This window comes from Conger conger, chromosome 4 (genome assembly GCF_963514075.1).
Source record: "Conger conger chromosome 4, fConCon1.1, whole genome shotgun sequence".
Lineage (NCBI taxonomy): Eukaryota > Metazoa > Chordata > Actinopteri > Anguilliformes > Congridae > Conger > Conger conger.
This window is the reverse complement of record NC_083763.1, coordinates 33,893,482-33,912,743: the sequence shown is the minus strand read 5'-3', so window position 1 is coordinate 33,912,743 and position 19,262 is coordinate 33,893,482. Positions and strand designations below refer to the sequence as shown.

General features: G+C 40.0%; 1 protein-coding gene across 2 annotated transcripts in view; it reads right to left on the bottom strand.

Moving 5' to 3' along the window:
• LOC133127755 (choline-phosphate cytidylyltransferase B-like) overlaps positions 1 to 19,262 on the bottom strand; it is a 32,244-nt gene that overhangs the window by 11,445 nt on the left and 1,537 nt on the right. Inside the window, exons 2-6 of one of the 2 annotated variants that reach the window (XM_061240895.1) lie at positions 17,537 to 17,636; positions 9,313 to 9,429; positions 3,770 to 3,921; positions 3,252 to 3,330; positions 1,132 to 1,274 (exon numbers count right to left, since the gene is read on the bottom strand). In XM_061240895.1, the coding sequence (XP_061096879.1) occupies positions 1,132 to 1,274; positions 3,252 to 3,330; positions 3,770 to 3,921; positions 9,313 to 9,429; positions 17,537 to 17,636 (591 nt within the window). The remainder of the gene's footprint in view (positions 1 to 1,131; positions 1,275 to 3,251; positions 3,331 to 3,769; positions 3,922 to 9,312; positions 9,430 to 17,536; positions 17,637 to 19,262) is intronic. The other variant, XM_061240894.1, reaches the window with a different exon arrangement.

The window sequence follows — 19,262 nt, the reverse complement described above, 5'->3', positions numbered from 1 at the left end:
TACAATGTTGTAATCTGAGGGGTAAGGGTATATCAGGATGTAGTATAAAGTGATAATAATTTCCCTCAATAGGACACACCTAATCTTACTGATTATACTAATATTCTTGGCAACTTAATTGGATGTTTTTTTCCAGTTAAGATTTTCATCTATCATTACAGCAAGGAACTTGGTAGAGGGGACTGTAGTTAAAATACTGTCAGACATATACTATACATCTTCACCAAGATCTATTCCATGTCTATTCTTGTGTAGGAATAACATGGAATAACTTTTTTTGCATTAAAGGGTAGTTTATTGCTTCAAAACCAAAAGTGCACCGTGTCTTATGGTTTCAAAAAAAGAAACTACCCCGTAATGCAAAAAAACGTTTTCAAACTTGGTCCTTGGGGAGCCCTGTGTATGTTGGTTTCCTTCCAATCACTAAACAAGCTGCATGGAAAAGTCCAATATTTACATTGTGCATTGCATATTAAGTAATTAATGTTTTAACTGATCAAATTGAAAACTGAGGTGATCATTAGGCTCCTCATTGGTGAAAGTGTGGACACATGGTAGATAATGAAGAATTCAAAGACCAAGCAAACGATCGAGGTTAGAATGAAAACCATCTTTCAAATGTTCTGGTCCTGCATATTGGAATGATCTCCACCAATGTCTTTACAGGATCTAATTACTTTAAATTAATTTAAAGCTTGGGTCAAACACCTGGAATTCAGCACAATAGGGGACTGTAATTGTGCTTTTTGATTGTTGTATGATTTTATTATCTGGATATATCCTTTTATATTTCAGTCTATGATTTTCAATGCGTATTCATTCTCATTGTTATGTTTTTTGTGTGTCATTTTTCGTAATAGGTACTTCAGCTGCTTTCTTGGTCAGGTCTTTCTTGCAAAAGAGATTCTGAATGTCCAGAGACTAACCTGGTTAAAAAAAGGTTAAATAAAATTAAATAAATAAATCATACACAGGTGTCCCCCAGGACCAAGTCACCACTGCTTTAGAGAACAGAATGCTTTTTCAGCCTTGACCTAATGCCACAGAGAGCAATCAGTGCTGCTCTGTCAATTCATCACTAAATACAGGTTTGTTTTTAGGCCAGTGTAATGTTATAGGAATTCTTCTTACATTGATGTAGCTGACGTTCAACTCCTTGGCAGTGTAGCCCCTCTGCAGGTTGCGTCTGGCGTATACGTCATAGTCCCGCACAATACGAGTGATGATGTCCGATGTTGAAATGCCCTCTGTCCTCTGAGTGGGTACAAACATGCCTGAAACACACATACACACTGCATGGGTTAGAATTCCTGCCATAAATGTACAAACATACACAGACACACATAGACACGCACACACACTATACACTCAGTGACCACTTTATTAGGTAGACCAATACACCAGCTTGTTAATGCAAATATTTAATCACCAATCATGTGGCAGCAACTACAGCCCCCTCCAAAAGTATTGGTGCAGCAAGGCTGAGATAAGAGGTTGAGATAAGAGTTGAGGGTTGAAATGAGAGTTCAGAATTTCAGCTTTTATTTCCTGGTTTTTACACCTAGCTGTGTTAAACTACTTAGAATATAGCACCTTGGGTATCAGACCACCCAATTTGAGTTTTGAAGTAATTGAAAGTAAATAACATTTAATATTTGTAGCATATCCCTTGCTTGCAGTAACTGCATCAAGCCTGCGACCCATCGATATCACCAAATTGTTGCATTCTTCTTTCCAGGCTTTTACTGCAGCCTCTTTCAGTTATTGTTTGTTTCGGGGGGGGGGGGGGGGGTTCCCTTCAGGAGGTGAAATGCATGCTCAATTGGGTTAAGGTCTGGTGATCCACTTGGCCAGTCTAAACCCTTCCAGTTTTTCTCCCTAATGAAGTCCTTTGTGGTGTTGGTAGTGTATTTTGGGTCATTGTCTTGCTGCATGATAAAGTCCCTCCCAATTAGTTTGGACACATTTCTCCGTAATTTGGCAGACAGAATGTTGGAGACTTCTGAATTATTCCTGCAACTACCATCATGAGTTACAACATCAATAAAGATTAGTGAGCCCATTCCAGAAGTAGCCATGCAAGCCCAAGCCATGACACTTCCTTACTTTCATCTCTGTACTTCTTTGCAAATTGTAATCTCCAATTCTTACGACTGATGAGTGGTTTGCATCTTGTGATATAGCATCTATATTGCTTCTGTCTTCCTCGAACAGTTGATTGAGATACCTTCTCCCCTGCCCTGTGGAGATTGTTTGTGATGTCACTGACTGATGTTTTGGGGTTTTTCTTCTTCACAGCTCTCACAATGTTTCTGTCATCAACTGCTGTTGTTTTCCATGGTCGACCAGTTTGATGTCTGTTGCTCAGTACGTCAGCGATTTATTTCTTTTTCAGGACATTCCAAGGTGTTGTACAAGCTATCCCAAATGCTTGTGTAATGTATTTCACATTTTTTCTAAGCCTGCCTTTCTCCCAAAGACAGCTCTCTGGTCTTCATGTTGGTTTATCTTTTCTAACACAAATGCAGTCTTCACAGGCAAAACCCGAGGCTAAAACCAGTACAGAGTAGACATTCAGAACTATTTATTGTTTAACCAATCTAACAGGACACATCTTGGCAACATGTACATCTTTTGAACTGCATTGTGAGAGTGGGTCCAGTTCCACTTCTGCACTGACATGCATGGGTCCACCCAGGTAGTTCTGACACATACTCCCCCTTGGCCACATCAGGGTCTGGCTAAACCAGGCTCGCCTGTCTTGTTCTTTTCCTTGCTCCTTTTTCTACTCCTAGCTCCATCCATTGGGAGAGGCTAGAAAAAGATGCTAGAAAAAGAAGTGAAGATGGAGAAATAAAGAAAATGTGAATTAGGCAAATGCTCCTTCAAATATCAGTTTGAAGCAAAGTCAGTTACAGCCATGGCGCATGTGTGGCAGATGGGGAGAGGTGGATCCACAGGTACATCACACTCTGAAAAAATACATCCGCAAACTTCCATTTCCTTGAGCAAAGTGCTTTCTAGCTCATTTCATGGGTGAGAATATCCTTAAAGATGGTGGACGTCGATGTCCAGGTCAGGGGCATGGAAAACAAAAAAGAGCGAAAAATAAGATATTGGAATGACGCATACAGACAGAGATTTTACTTTCAGATTAGGGACACAAACACAGCGCTCGTTTGTGAATCCCTACCTGAAGCACACTCTCTGGTAGACACTCAGTGTGATCACAGTGTGATCTGGAGGCTCACCTGCTTCCTTGATGTGTTTGTAGACATCTTCAGACCCAGCAGAAGAGTATGGGATGTCATCATGTGCCACAAAGTCAATCTGGACAAAACAAAGGCAGAACAAAATTCTGAACACTAATCTCTTTAACTCCATATTTCAACAAAACCGGTTTAAAGACAACGCTGGTACACAGGACAGAATGGACTGGGTAGATTGGTGACATACCCTGTCCAAAGGGAGGGAGGGTTAATAATACATTTATACCTTTTTTGCTTATAAAAGGTACTTATTTGTACCCAAAGAATACTATTGTACCTTTCAGCATATATGTTCCTTAATATATGTGTTCCTTAAAGAACAAAATGCACCTCCACTGTACCTTTATTTTTGAGAGTGTATCATGACAGCCACATAAGAAAAAATATACCCTCAGCAATAGATCAACATAGAAGACATGATAATGAATAAATAAATGGTTAAATAAATTAATCTAAATAAACAATTTATGATTAATATCTAGAGTCAGGGTGGTACGAACCTTGTGTTTCTCCAGGAACTTTGGGCTGAGTGTCCACGGCGCGTCCCTTACCACCTCGTCCACATATCGACAGTGGCGCAGGGCCTCGTACCGCTCATCCTCCGTCATCACAGTGAAGCCCTTATAACGGTGAGTGAGCTCATCACTGCACACTGACACACAGAGAGGTACAGCCAGGGCAGAGTTAGCCAGCAACTGCCCCTGAATCATCCTCTAGTAGGCACAAAGCAATGATCTCTTTCAGATCAAAATTGCACAGGCAATAGGCAAAAAATATACAGGCCAAAAGCTTAAAGCTAAATTAAATTTGAGTGCGCTAAAATTAAAAACCCAATTCAATTTCAAGTCAGCAGCTTTCCACTTTCATTCCACTAAGAATCACTGCAAATGAAGGGACACGGCCTAAATATGATGGTAGTGGGCCACCATGGCCTTAATGCTATTTTTATCTGTTATGCCATTTTTGCTTCGTCAAAACTTGCTTCGACATAAACTTGAACCAGCCTTAAGATCAACTGGATGCAATATTATAACAGGTTTTATCCACTCACAACAAATGCATGCAGATGCAAATTGCCCTTTTTTTTCGAATTCATCCTATTGTGTGAGGTGTATGTTGCCTCTATTTGTATATTTAATCTTCATGATAATTTGATATAGATTTTTTTATTTGTATTTATTTCAGATTTTTCCCTTTTTCTCCCAATTTGGTAGCCAACTGTACCCCATCTAATCCAATTAGAGTTAGTGTTAGGTAAACCCACTTAGTATGGCCCAAAGGAGAGCGACACGCCTTCTTCATGGCTCAGGCAGTAAGAGCAGTCGTCTGGCAGTCGGAGGGTTGCCGGTTCGATCCCCTGCCCGGGCTGTGTCAAAGTGTCCCTGAGCAAGACACCTAACCCCTAAATGCTCCTGACAAGCTGGTTGGCGCCTTGCATGGCAGCCAATTGCCGTTGGGGTGTGAGTGTGTGTATGAATGGGTGAATGAGAAGCATTAATTGTACAGCGCTTTGGATAAAGGCGCAATATAAATGCCAACCATTTACCATTTCTTCAAGCTGTCTTGTCTCATGCCTGTGACCGTGATTCCAAGGCACCCGAGGTGCTTATGTCTATTGTGCGCACATTGGTAATAGGTATGGCCAGAACTGTTAATCATTTGTCTAACAATTTGAAATCCCCAGACATTTCCACTCACATTATTTGTTTCCGATTTTTTTCCCATTTTCTCCCAATTTGGTAGCCAATTGTACCCTATCTATTCCAATTGCCTGTGCAAACTGCTTAGCTCCTGCCTGCCCAGGACTGACTTCCTAGTTTTGACCTTTGCCTGCTCAGTCACTACAGTTTGCTGGCTCTGTACCTGGACTGTCTGACCAGATATTACACATCCTTTTTTCTCAGTCTGCACTTGGTTCCAGTATTCTGTTCTGTGACATTTCAAGCATTAGGAATTTATTTTTTTGGAGAGTTTTCAGTCTCATTACGTGTATTTCATGAGAACAGAACAATTTGCTCAATGTATGTATGATTATAATAAACTATAGCAGAGACTATAGTCTCCAATGTTTCTGTTCACTTTTCATGGATCTTTATTTCACAATTGCACATTGGTTAGCGTCTGGCAAAATAATTTAATTTATACCAGTTGGGCCAGTTATGGGACAGTTATCAACCAGGCATTACAAATATCAGCTTGTTAAGTATTAAATAAAATTAAATCAAGGTGTTTAAAAAAAAAATCACAAATCAGTCCAGTTTAAATGACACATCATTACCTTAAAGGCGCTATCCAGCTACAATGTCACACAATGGCAATGCACTACATTCCTTGACTGTATAAATTCAGTCAGACGTTGTGGCTGGCCAGCTATAATTACTTATGTTAGAGTTGAGTGCCACAGAATGTTTGTTTGGAAAAGTTAGGTAACTTAGCCAGCCACAACTGCTACTGTCTAGCTAACTGGCTAGCTACAAATACAGCTCAATAGCTAGCTTGTGAAACATATCTGTTAGCTGTAGCTACCCACAATTTCTGACTGTAATTCAGTATTGCTTACGTTAGCTTGTGTAAATGTTTGAACTGATTAGACTTATAATTAAGTAGGCCTATTATACCTTTTGAAGAACATAAAGTTTAATTTTGTTTGGAAATGATTTACCTACCATCTACTTGGTTGAAACACGTGATCAAAACAACCAAACTTTTTGGTCATTTTTTTTTATTTGTTTTATTTTTTATATGAAAATGTTTTATATGAAATGTGCCTTGGTACTGCATGGTTAAACACCAGCCACATTGTCTATGATGCTTATTTGGTATAATTGACACTATATCCGCATAGTGGAGGGCACCCCCATGCCATTGAGACACTATGTCCAGGGGAGGCAGCAGAGCTTCATAAACATGATGTTTTTTTAAATCAACCCATTTGGATTAAATTGAAAGATATTTGCCTTGTTACTGCACAGTTAAGTCCCAGTCACATTTTCTATGACGCTTATTTGATATATGTGACATAGTACCTGAACAGAGGAGAGTCCCAGCTTTTCAAAAAACTGCCATATCATTGAGACCATGTCAAGGGAAGGCAGCAGAGTTTAATATATGTAATGCTTTCACCAAACTAATTAACAAATTAAGTTATATCATTTACATAATATCTTCATCGTGATATCATTTCTGAACAGTGGAGGATCCCATTTTCACAGCATCCCCCATATAATATCACAGCATATCACTGAAACACCATTTCTAGTAGAGCATGATATCATTGATCCATTAACTTAGTATACTAGTAGTTGATATGAGTAAACAGAAATTTGACTAAGCAGACCCCAGCAAACCTTTTAATATACTACTATACTACTATACTATGAGGAGGTAGTAAAGCCTTACATAAGGCTTGCGTTTATGTTGGAATCACTGTTATACAGTCCGCTCCAAAAGTATTGGAACAGCAAGGCCAGTAGACTAAGCAGAAAACAATCCTCCCCTGGAGCAATGCAGGGTTAAGGGCCTTGCTCAAGGGCCCAACGGCTGCACAGATCTTATTGTGGCTACACCAGGGATCGAACCACCGACCTTGCTGGTCCCAGTCATGTACCTTAACCACTACGCTACAGGCTGCCCTACAAGTAAGTTACACTTCAACACGCAATAACTGCATCAAGCCTGTGACCCATTGACAGCACCAAACTGTTGCATTTTTTTTTTTTGTGATGCTTTTTCAGGCTTTTATTGCAGCCTCTTTCTTTTGTACAATGCTTGTGCAATAGATTTCCCCTGTTTTTAAAGTTTTATAACATAAATGCGGTCTTCACAGGCAAAACCCAAGGCTAAAACCCAGAGCAGACATTAAGAACTACTTATACTTTTTACATTACATTAATGGCATTTGGCAGACACCTTTATCCAGAGGGACATATCGTCACTTAGACTAAGCAGGGGACAGTCCTCCCCTGGAGCAATGCAGGGTTAAGGGCCCAACGGCTGTGCAGATATTATTGTGGCTACACCGGGGATCAAACCACCGACCTTGCGTGTCCCAGTCATGTGCATTAAACCACTACACTACAGGTCTCCCATTAACCAATCAATCTAACAGGATTGGGCAACAAGAAACACCTGTCAGTCACATGTTTCAATACTTTTGCTCACCTAACAATTTGATGGTCTGATGCAAAAGGTGTGATGTGAAGTTTTTTGTTTTTTTTACAAATCTCAATAAAAATACCAGTAAATAAAAGCTGAAATTCAGATCTGTCATCTCATGTATATATTTTGACCTCAAATTCACTTGTCTTCAGTGTATAGCAAAAACAAAGGAATTTACCTTACTGTGCCAATATTTTTGGAGGCGAATGTATACTTACTGACATGGAGAGTGATCATGGAACATCATATATAGACTTATTGCATTTGTATCAATCGGAGTGTTAGAAAGTGTAATAATATAAAGTGAAAGTAAACACTCACTGAGCATTTTTTTTAGGAACACCTACTTATTCATGTGATTATTTACACATGATCACATGAATAAGTGTGGCAACAGTGCAATGCATAAAATCATGCAGATACAGGCCAGGAGGTTCAGTTCACATTAACCATTAGAATGCAGAAAAATCTGATCTCAGTCATTCCAACCATGGCATAATTGTTGAGGTCAATGGAGAATAGCCAGACTGGTTCGAGCTGACAGTAACTCAGATAACCTGTACCCATCTTCTAATGGCTATTTCCAGCATGATTGTCTCAAACTAGTTGCGTGAACACAATAAGTTCAATGTTCTTCAGTGATCTTCGCAGTCACCGGATCTGAATCCATTAGAACACCTTTTGGATGTGATAGAATGGGAGATTCACAGCATGAATGTGCAGCTGACAAATCTGGAGAAATTCTGTGATGCAATCATGTCAATATGGAAATGAATATCAAAGGAATGTTTTAAACATCTTATGGAATCCCTGCCATCATTAGTATAATGTTCCTAATAAAGTGCTCAGTGAGTGTATCAGTGAGCACTTCATTAGGTATTTATTAGTCTTATTTTTTAGATATTAGTATTTATTAGTCTTATTATGTCTTCTGCTGCTATAGCCTATCCACTTAGAGGTTTGATACCTTGAGTGTTGATGCGCTTCTGCATACCACTGTTGTAATGTGCGGTTATTTGCGTTACTGTCACCTTCCTGTCAGCTTCGACCAGTCTGGCCCTTCTCCTCTCACCCCTCTCATTTCTGCCCACAGAATTGCTGATCACTGGATGTTTTTTGTTTTTCCACACCATTCTCTGCAAACTCTAGAGACTGTTCACAGCAATTCAGCAATTTCTGAGATACTCAAATCACATTTCTTCCCTATTCTGACATTTAGAACAAGCTGAACCTCTGGTTGCTGTCACAAGACTAGCTGATTAAATATTTGCATTGACAAGCCGGTGAACATATCTGCCTAATAAAGTTGTCATTGAGTGTATATATCCACTTACCAAGCACTTTATTAGGTATTTATTAGACTTAACTTTTAGACTTCTACAGATGTAGCCTATCCAGTTTGCAAACTCTAGAGACTAGTGTGGTGGGAGGGGCTATGCCCATTTATAGCTCCAGGAGAGAGCTGAGGGGGCTCTCTTTTTTGTTTGAGACATGGAGTGGGTGTGCTGTGTAATGGGCCTACTTTTTGAGGCATAGACAGAGTTCACGCCATTTTCATTACCTTTACAAAGTAAAGGTGTTCCTAATAAAGTGCTCAGTGAGTGTATATATGCCTTACTCCGTATAAAGTCAAAACTTTCCTCGGCTTGAAAACTCTGAAATGCATGTTTAGAGTGACTTTTATTTCGAATAATTTCCCAAGATTTAGCCTTCTTATTGTCGTTCTCTCTCACTAATTTCACGGTGCTGCCTATGTGTCAGCCTAGGGCCTTCATACCCCTTAATTAATGCGGGCCTGGCCATACCTCCCACTATCTGGTCAGTGTGTGTTTCCGGGATTGTGTGAGTGCGTGTTTCAGTGTGAGTGTGTGTGTTTCAGCCATACCTCCCACTATCAGGTAAGTGTTGGGGAACAAGTTCTTCGCTTGCATCAGAGCGCGAGCATGACCCGCGTGGAAGAGATCGAAAATGCCATCAGCGTAGACTCGTACTGGCCGGTCCACTGCAAGAACAAAAGCGCTGTATCAACATTTCTCTCTCTAAAAGTTTTTCCCCTTTTCTCCTCTTTTGGAATGACAATGTGCCAATGATCAATAGTGCAACCTTGAGTATTTGATAGAGTGCAGAGAAGCATGTGCCCTTTTCTGAAGAATGTGCAACCAGCCTTCACTTTTCATTAGAGGTGGGACATTTTTACGATCGTCACTCGACAGTGAGAATTTGGTTTGTCCTTATGATTACTCAAGCACCCAGTTTTTGGTCCCTTTAGACCTGCTTAAAGGTGTTGCAGAGCACTTTCTCCAGCTTTACTTTACACACAGAACCGGGACTGAGTTCCTGGACAAATATTCATCTCCTTTCCAATAATTCTCAGGCTTTCTAAATGACAGCAACGAACAATGTTTGATAAACATTTTATTCTGGGAAACAAAGACATACCAATAGCCTACGAACCTAGGTCTACATTGCTTTAGTCTATGGATCACTCTTAATCACATGATCATTTCCCCTGGTCAAAAACGCTTTTACAATTAATATCTAATGAAAAGAAGCAAACTTGACCTTTAAATAGTATAACATTAAACATTTCTTCAAATTTTAAACCAAGATTACTTTTTATTAAAAAGTTTTGCAGTTTCAAAATAATGACTAAAGGAAAAAGGCCTGGTGCAAAGGTTTGTGAGCCCCGTCTGTTAGTACTTTGTAACTACTCCGCGGCCTCCACAGATTTTCAATAATATTCAAGCCTGGGGACTGTGGTGACCATTCCAAAGCCTTCCTCTCCTCTTTCCTGGAGGTACTTCATGGTTGATTTTGAGGCATGTTTTAAGTCATTGTCATGCTAGAATACTGAACCTCTCTTCAACTTCAATGTCTGGACTGGCCTTTGAAACATTTAGGCTCTAGAATTTGGTGGAATCCATTCTTCCTTCCACCTACCCAATATTTTCCGTGCCCCCAGCTGCCACACATCCCAAAAGGGGCTCAGGTGGAAAGAGCAGTCATCTGGCAGTCAGAGGGTTGCTAGTTCAATCCCGCCCTGGGTGTGTCGACATGTCGCTCAGCAAGACACCTAACCCCCAAATGCTCCGCATTCTCCAAACATACCTTCTTTGGTGGCCAAAAACTTTTGGTTTTATCACTTCAAAGCACATTGTTCCAAAAGACTTCTCAACGTTTTCTCTTGCATACTTCAGACGATTAATTTTGTGTTTAGGTTGTTCCTTCTGGCAAAAAATGTATACTTATTGCAGCTTTAAATGCAAAAACAGCATTGAATGATGCTGTTAAAAGGCCAAGAAAATGACCACATTTAAAGGTTGTATGATTTACCTTGTGTTTTTCTTATAACAGACATAATTAATGAAAATCCATTTTTCCATTCTAATGTAAGTTCAATGTGAGTTTAGGTGAGTCACTGTGTCAGTAATTAGCGACTCAACCTGTGTCAGTAATTAGCAACCTTTAAATTAGCCAGGATGAAATAAATATGAAATATAATTGTATCTACACATACAAATATGCAGTATACACTCAGTGAGCACTTTATTCAGTATTTATTAAACTTATTTTTTAGACTTATGGGTCTTCTGCTGCTGTAGCCTATGCACATAGAGATTTGATGTGTGTGTTACTGTCTATTTCCTGTCAGCACTCTGACCTCTCTCATTCAGAAAGTGTTTGCCGCAGAACTGCTGCTCAATTAATGTTTTTGCACCATTCTCTGCAAACTCTAGAGACTGTTGTGCTTGAAAATCAGCAGTCTCTGAGATATTCAAACCACCCTATCTGACACGAACAATCATTCCATGGTCAAAGTCAGTTAGATCTAATTTTTTCCATGTTCTAAGATTTGTTCAGAAAATCAGCTGAACCACTTGACCGTGTCTGCATGCTTGTATGCATTTAGTTACTGCCACACGATTGGCTGATTAAATATTTGCATTAACAAGCTGGTGTACAGGTCTACCTAATAAAGTGGTCACTGAGTGTATGAGCCCAATTAGTACAGAAGTATAGCAAATGTTACTTTAGGTTCCAAATAATTAGGAAAGAGCAGGGTAAGTTGTCATATGGTAAATTCCTCCTGCAATAGTATATAGAAGCATTACCAAACTCACACTGATTTTTCTTATTTTCCACTTTCAAAAGTAAAGAATGGCACTTCACATTTTATTTTATACAATTATTTTAAGTATGAATGTTCAAAAGCATAAATAATATTTTTGCCCTTTGATGCTGCAGTCATACGCTAAGCTGACCTTGAGATATAACCCTAATTAGCAGACATGTCAGTTTGGGCCAAGTTGTCTCAATGACTTCATGGCAAGTTGTCACATATAACCTTTCCCCACTAGAAATTAACATTTAGATTGCAAAAAAATCATTGTGATATCGTGAAATAAGTAACTTGGTTTCTTCTAATATTACTTGTGTTATTGTAAATGGAGCAAAAGGCATATCCCTGGACTATACAATACAAGCTTTCACTATCAAATTGATGTGTCAGGTTCTGTGTTTTTGGTTGTTTAGTCTTTGTCTATGTGCTTTGCGTTTCCGTGTTTTGTTACCCTCTCTGCACACCGTAGTCACTCTGTCAGTTAATTAATTCCCTGTTATTCGTTTCACGGGAGAGGCTAGATCCACCCCTGGGGCCTGCATCCCCAGCATGCATTGTGGTCCCGAAAAATACCGAGTCCGACCAACCACTCGTCCCACGTCAATTGAAAGGCGTGACCGGAGGCAAATTCAAAGTAAAGTACTGCATACTACCATCCAGGCCCAGGCTACCAACCATCCAGGCCCCGCCTACAAGCTACCATCCAGGCCCAGGCTACCAGCCACCATCCAGGCCCAGGCTACCAGCCACCATCCAGGCCCAGGCTACCAGCCACCATCCAGGCCCAGGCTACCAGCCAACATCCAGGCCCAGGCTACCAGCTACCATCCAGGCCAGGCTACCAGCTACCATCCAGGCCCAGGTTACCAGCTACCATCCAGGCCCAGGGTACCAGCTACCATCCAGGCCCAGGCTACTAGCTACCATCCAGGCCAGGCTACTAGCTACCATCCAGGACAGGCCCAGGCTTCACCAACACCTAAGTAGCGGGCCGAGGCAGTGTGGTTCGTTTTTAACCTAGATCTGCTGAGGCTTTGTGAAGTCATCACCAGGCCAGGCCCAGGCCCCAGCCAGCACTATGGCTTTGAAAACACTTCAAAAGGACATGGAGGAGCTAAAGGCATCAGTTGAAATGATGTCTTCTAATGTGGAGATCATGATGAAGCAACAGGCCATCTTAACAGAGCTGATGGGTGAGGTGAAGCAGCTCAAAAAATGAAGCATGGAACAAGAGAAGAAAATTGTTTTCCTGGAAAATAGATTGGATAGTTTGGAGCAATATTCCAGGATGAATGATGTGATCATCTCAGGTTTGAAGGTCAAACCAAGGAGCTTTCTCCAGGCGGTGAAAGGCCCTGCATCGGAGAGAAGTTCTGAACATGAAGGGACAACTGAGGAACAGGTAGCAACATTCCTCCGTGGAAAAAAACTTTGATATTGACATTGACAGTATTGAAGCATGCCACACACTGCCAACTGGGAAGCAGAACGACAGGCAAGCAATACCTTCTATAATTGTTCGATTTGCAAACAGAAAACATAAAGTAAATCTGCTGAAACAGGGTAGAAATTTAAAGGGCTCAAATGTCTACTTAAAGAACATCTCACCAAAAGAAATGCTGACATAGCCAGAAGAGCAAGGGCTCTTAGAAAACAAGGTAAAATTCAGTCCACTTGGACTATCAGCTGTAAAGTCTTCATTAAACCTATTGGTGCAGCAGAGAATTCCTATGGGCAATGCATCAGTAGCATTGACCAACTGGACAAGTTTGACAGAGACCACTGATTAGTATTGTTTCCATCATTGTTCTTGTATGGGTAAAGAAATATATATATTATGAATGTATTTGAACATGACATTGACCCTGAGAGCAATTTCTTTCAAAATATAAGTAATAATTGTGGTTACTATACGGAAGAGAAGTTCAATGAGAGCATTAAATTAGATCAAGGATTATCAATCATTCATTTTAATAGTAGAAGCCTATATGCTAACTTCGGAAAAATTGAAGAGTATATAAAGCAGTTTAAAAAACCATTCAATATTATAGCTGTTTCTGAGACATGGCTCAACCCTGAGAAGGGATTGGAGAACATGGAGTTGCATGGATATGAACTGAACTATAGGAACAGGGTGAACAGAGGGGGAGGGGGAGTGGCTTTGTACATAGACGGGAACCTAAGGTACAAGATAATAGAAAGTATGTCAACTATTATTAATGACGTAATGGAATGTATTACTATAGAAATTGGCATGGGTACAAAAAGAAATGTAATTGTCAGCTGTGTATACAGAACTCCAGGGTCTAACATTGAAATATTTACAGAGATTATGGAGGGAATGTTTGCCAAAATAGATCAGAAGGTACATTTTATGTGTGGGGATTATAACATTGATCTCCTTAATCCTAACAAGCATAAAAGGACTGATGAGTAATTCGAAAGCAAATAATATAATTAAATACAAGAGAGTGAGAACTGTTGAATCCCTCAGTGCATTCAGAACAGACCTACTGGCACAGGCCTGGTTAGAGGTGTATGATGAGTGTGATGTAGACAGAGCATATGATACATTTCTTTAAAGATTCCAAACACTATACGACAAAAACTGTCCATTACAGCAATGCAACAGGAAGCATAGACACATTGAATTACCCTGGATTACAAAGGAGTTACCCACTTAAGCCTTACTCCTCTGATCCCATACCTTTCCATTTTACTAAGCAATATATCATGATTAATTGTATCAAATGCTTTCTATAAATATCTATAAATATCCCTACATCATATTTTTCCTTATCTATACAATTAGTTATTTCCTCTGTTAGCTCCATTAATGCCATAGCTGTTGACCTGTTGGCTCTAAAACCATATTGGCTATCTGATAATAAGTTATGTTCCTCGATAAAGTTGTCTAATCTATTAATGAAACATTTTTCTAAGATTTTAGAGAATTGAGATAGTAGGGACACGGGTCTAAAATTAGTAAATTGATGCTTATCACCTGTTTTATATACAGGGATCACCTTTGCAGTTTTCATTTTACCTGGAAATATACCCTTTTGAAATGACAAGTTAAAGATGTGACTTAATGGTTTTGCAACACCCTCAACCACTTCCTTTACCACGGTCATATCAAACCCATTCCAGTCAGTTGAAGTTTTTTTCTTGCAGGTGTTGATAATATCAACAATTTCTTTTTCATCAACAGCTCTTAAGAATATGGAGTGTGAATTTATATCTATACCATCTCCCGCTGCCCCCCCTTCTCTTGACCAATCAGGGATTCCGTCCGCCAATCTTGGTCCCACGTTTACAAAAAAATCATTGAACTCATTAACCACCACATTCATGTTGTTTATCGTATTATTATCAATAAAATAATCAGGGTAATTATTATTTGCAGTTCCTTTTCTAATAATATTATTTAAAACGTTCCATATCCCTTTACTATTATTTTTATTTTTCTCGAATAATTTATTATAATATTCCTTCTTGCAACTCCTCACTATATTTGTAAACTTATTTTTATATGTTTTATACTTTATTTCAGCTTCATTGGTTCTATTTTTTATGAGTTTCCTATAGAATAAATTATTTTTTTTGCTGGCATTCTGTAAAAAGCTATATCAGCAACAGGCAACAATTTGTACAGTTGGGAGATCACAAATCATCTTGCTTTGACATTATATGTGGAGTCCCGCAAGGGATATTGTTTATTTTATTGTTTATTATATATATATATATTTATATATTTTATTTATATTTTTTATATATAAATGATATATATAAAGTATAAAAATTATTTAAATTGGTTATATTTGCAGATGATACCAACATCCTTTGTTCCGGAGATAATTTAGAACAGCTCTTAGCGAAGGTTAAAATAGAAATGAATAAATTAAAAACATGGTTTGATGTAAATAGATTATCATTGAATTTGAATAAAACCAAATTAATGATTTTTGGTAATCGTAAAATAGACACAAGAGTGCAACTGGTTGTGGACCAGGTTGATATTGAGAGGGTATATGAAATAAAATTTCTAGGGGTAATACTAGACTGTAAAGTTTCTTGGAAGCCACAGGTAAAATATATAAGATCTAAACTATCAAGGAGCATTGCTGTGTTGGGGAAAGCCAAACATATACTGGAAAAAAGGGTGTTGTATATTTTATATTGTTCACTTGTACTGCCGTATTTGACTTACTGTGTGGAGGTTTGGGGGAATGCCTATAAAACAGCTCGACCGCCAGGTGCATGTAGAGAGGGAACCATAAGGCGACCAGAGCTGGCAGACCGGAGTGGTCTAGCTGGGGAGTAGGGAGTGATCAAGGATTGTATGTAAGGTGGGGCAGTCCCCTTAGCAGCCTGAAATGCCAACACTAGGGCCTTGAATCTGATGCGTGCGGCAATAAGAAGCCAGTGGAGGCCAATGAGAAGCGAGGTGACATGAGCCGACCTGGGCTGACTGGTGACCAGGCTGGCTGCAGCATTCTGGACCAGCTGGAGGGGCTTGATGGCACATGCTGGGAGCCCAGCTAGGAGGGAGTTGCAATAATCCAGGCGGGAAATGACGAGCGCCTAGACTAGGAGCTGGGTGGCTTTCTCCGTCAGGAGATGACGGATACGGCGTATATTATACAGAAAGAACCTGCAGGTTCTGGCAGTGGAGGATACTTGTAGAGCCAGGGTGAGGCAGTTATCAAGAGTCACCCCAAGATTCTTTGCCGTACGGGAGGAGGAAACTAGAAAGTCGATTGACGGAGAGGACTTAGCAGGGATGTAGAGAAGCTCAGTTTTGTAGTGATGGGAATTCCGGCTCTTTTTAGAGAGCCAGTTCTTTTGGCTCGGCTACCTAAAAAGTGGCTCTTCAGATTTTTTGGTGTTTAAATTAATTAATTACCAAAAATAACGTAAAATTATATGTAAAATGAATTACTAATGTAAAAACCATACATTATATCAAATGTTTATTATTTATATGGCTTATTATACTCAATAAGGAGCAGAGTGCTACAATAAATAAATTATAAAGTACAAAAACAAAGACCCAACTCAATTAGACAAAAGGTCCAATCTCTGATTGTATTATTTATTAACTTTGAACTATTTACAGTGAAACAACATAGAGAAGCTTGGAGAATCACACTTTACAAAATAATAACACAATAAGGTTTTTGAAATAAACAATAATAATAATAATAATAATAATAATAATAATAATAATAATAATAATAATGTGATAACATTTGTACACTGTACCTGTCTGCACTGATCTCCACTGTGACCTGCTCAAATGGCTCCAGAACAGTGCATGCCTCGTGCAGTACCTCCCATTCCTCTTGGCTCAGAGGATCAACAGGTGCATTGATAACAGCCAGGGTAGAGATGACTGCATCCTTGGACTCTAGAATCCGTTTTAACATATGAAAGGTTGAGTTCCACCTAGTTACACACTCTTGTTTGAGCCTCAGCTCAGGCACGCCCATCTATCGTTGGGTAGATTTGAGTTTCGCTGTGGCTGTTGTGCTCCTATGGAAGAATTCCACTATCGCCTTCACTTTGTCCACAGTGGGCTTCATCACCTTCAGAGCATCTCTTACAATCAGGTTGATTGTATGTGCAAGACATGGGTGGTGGGGCCATTTCAGGATTTTAATTGCTTTGGTTATGTTAGCTGCGTTGTCACTAACACAGCAAACCACTTTGTTTTCCAGATTCCACTCTTTTGCCACTTTGAGCAGCTCCTCTGCTAAGTTCTCAGAAGTGTGTCTGTCACTGAACTCAAAACAATCCAGAAGACAGGACACCAATTTGTAGTCTTCAACAAAGTGGCATGTAACTGACATGTAGGATGTCACTTGTACTGAATAAGATATGAAGATGTAATGAATACAAAAGAGTCAGCAGCCCCTCTTCTACCCTTTCTCTCTTGCTCTCACTGCCCTCCACATTCTCTCTCCCTCCCTCCTTCCCACTTACTGACCTGGTGTTCCACAGCGGGCCTGGGCACTGGTCAGTTTCTCATGAGGGGCACGGCACTCACAGCTCGTCTCCCTGGCAAAAATGGCAGGCTCCCTTAACTTCTGCAACAGAGAGATAGAAAGAGAAGGGGGAAGGGTAAGATAATGATTATGACTTTACTCTTCTCACCACTGGCCACACCTTCAAGCAGAACTGGATCAAATACTCAATTGTTTTGGATTCAAATACTTTTATACATTTCACTGACCTTTTTTTTTTAATACAGTGGATATTTTTTAGGCCTTTTTCAGCTTTATTGGACAGTATAGTATAGAGAGACAGGAAGAATGGGGGCGAGCGATAGGGAAAGCCATGCGACAAATTGTTCGGACAGTCGGATTCGAACCGCCGACGTCGCGACTCGCAATGAGCATGCGGTCAGTGCTCTACAGGCTGCGCCACCGAGACACCCCACTTCACTGACCTTGTCTGGTGTATTGGGACCTAGGATATACTCTCAAAAAGTGCAAACCCTACCCTCCGATCTTCTTGGTTTGCTCACCAAGGCAAGATCAATCGAGCATGGCCTTATATCAAATATACAGGTCTGATCAGAAAAACAGTGAAATCTCATGTCCATATAGACACAACCTTACCTCCAAAACTCAGTCTAATCAACTGCACAGCAGTCATCTAGAAACAGACAAAGTTACACAGCACAGGTTGATTTCACAAATACAGCAGAATCTCCAAAACAATCTGATTTCACAGTTTGATTTGAAATATTGTGAAATCTGATCTCAACAATGATCTCGACCAACCTAATGTGAATTTAAACAATCTGATCTCAGCTACACTGCACAGTTTGATCTCCAGCAACAGTAGCAATTAAAGAATGACACTGTTCAAATCAGTACACATTGCGTACAGTATAGTGCCTGTTCACATCCCCATGTTACTAACTACTGGGAAGACACCCAAGACACTTCTGTCCAACATTATGCACTACCTCCATCAGTACCATCAGCCACACAAGAACTGAGGCTTCGAAACAAGGACAATCCAATCCTGAGAAGAGCCTTGACTGTTACTAAGTGGAGCTTTTTTATGGTCTTTGAGCAATGAAACGCCACCCTGCCTGTCCTACCATTGCACCTCCTGGCTTGCACCCATTTACACAGGCCTCATCATCATCATAATTGTACTAGACATTTAAACCAGGGGGGCGCAACTATTTTTTTCTGGTTTAAGTTGTTGCTTAACTGTTGCTGTAGCTTATCCACTTAGAGGTTTGTATGTTCAGAGATGCTCTTCTGCATACCACTGTTTTAATGCATGGTTATTTGCATTACTGTCACCTTCCTGTCAGCTTCGACCAGTCCGGACCTCTCTCATTGACAACACGTTTCTGCCTGCTGAACTGCTGCTCACTGGATGTTTTTTTTTTTTTTTTTGCACCATTCTCTGCAAACTCTAGAGTCTGTTGTGCGTGAAAATCCCAGGAGATCAGCAGTTTCTGAGATACTCAAACAACCCTGTCTGGCACCAACAATCATTCCATGGTCAATGTCACTTAGATCACATTTCTTCCCCATACTGACAGAGGAAGAGGATGTGTACATTCCCATGGAAATGGAGATCACAGGAGAGCTGCGATTGGAGTCTCCCCATCATGAGGGTAGGAACGCAGAGTTAACCCAATGTCAGCAACACTGGGCCCCCGGCCAGCATGTGATGAATCACCACAC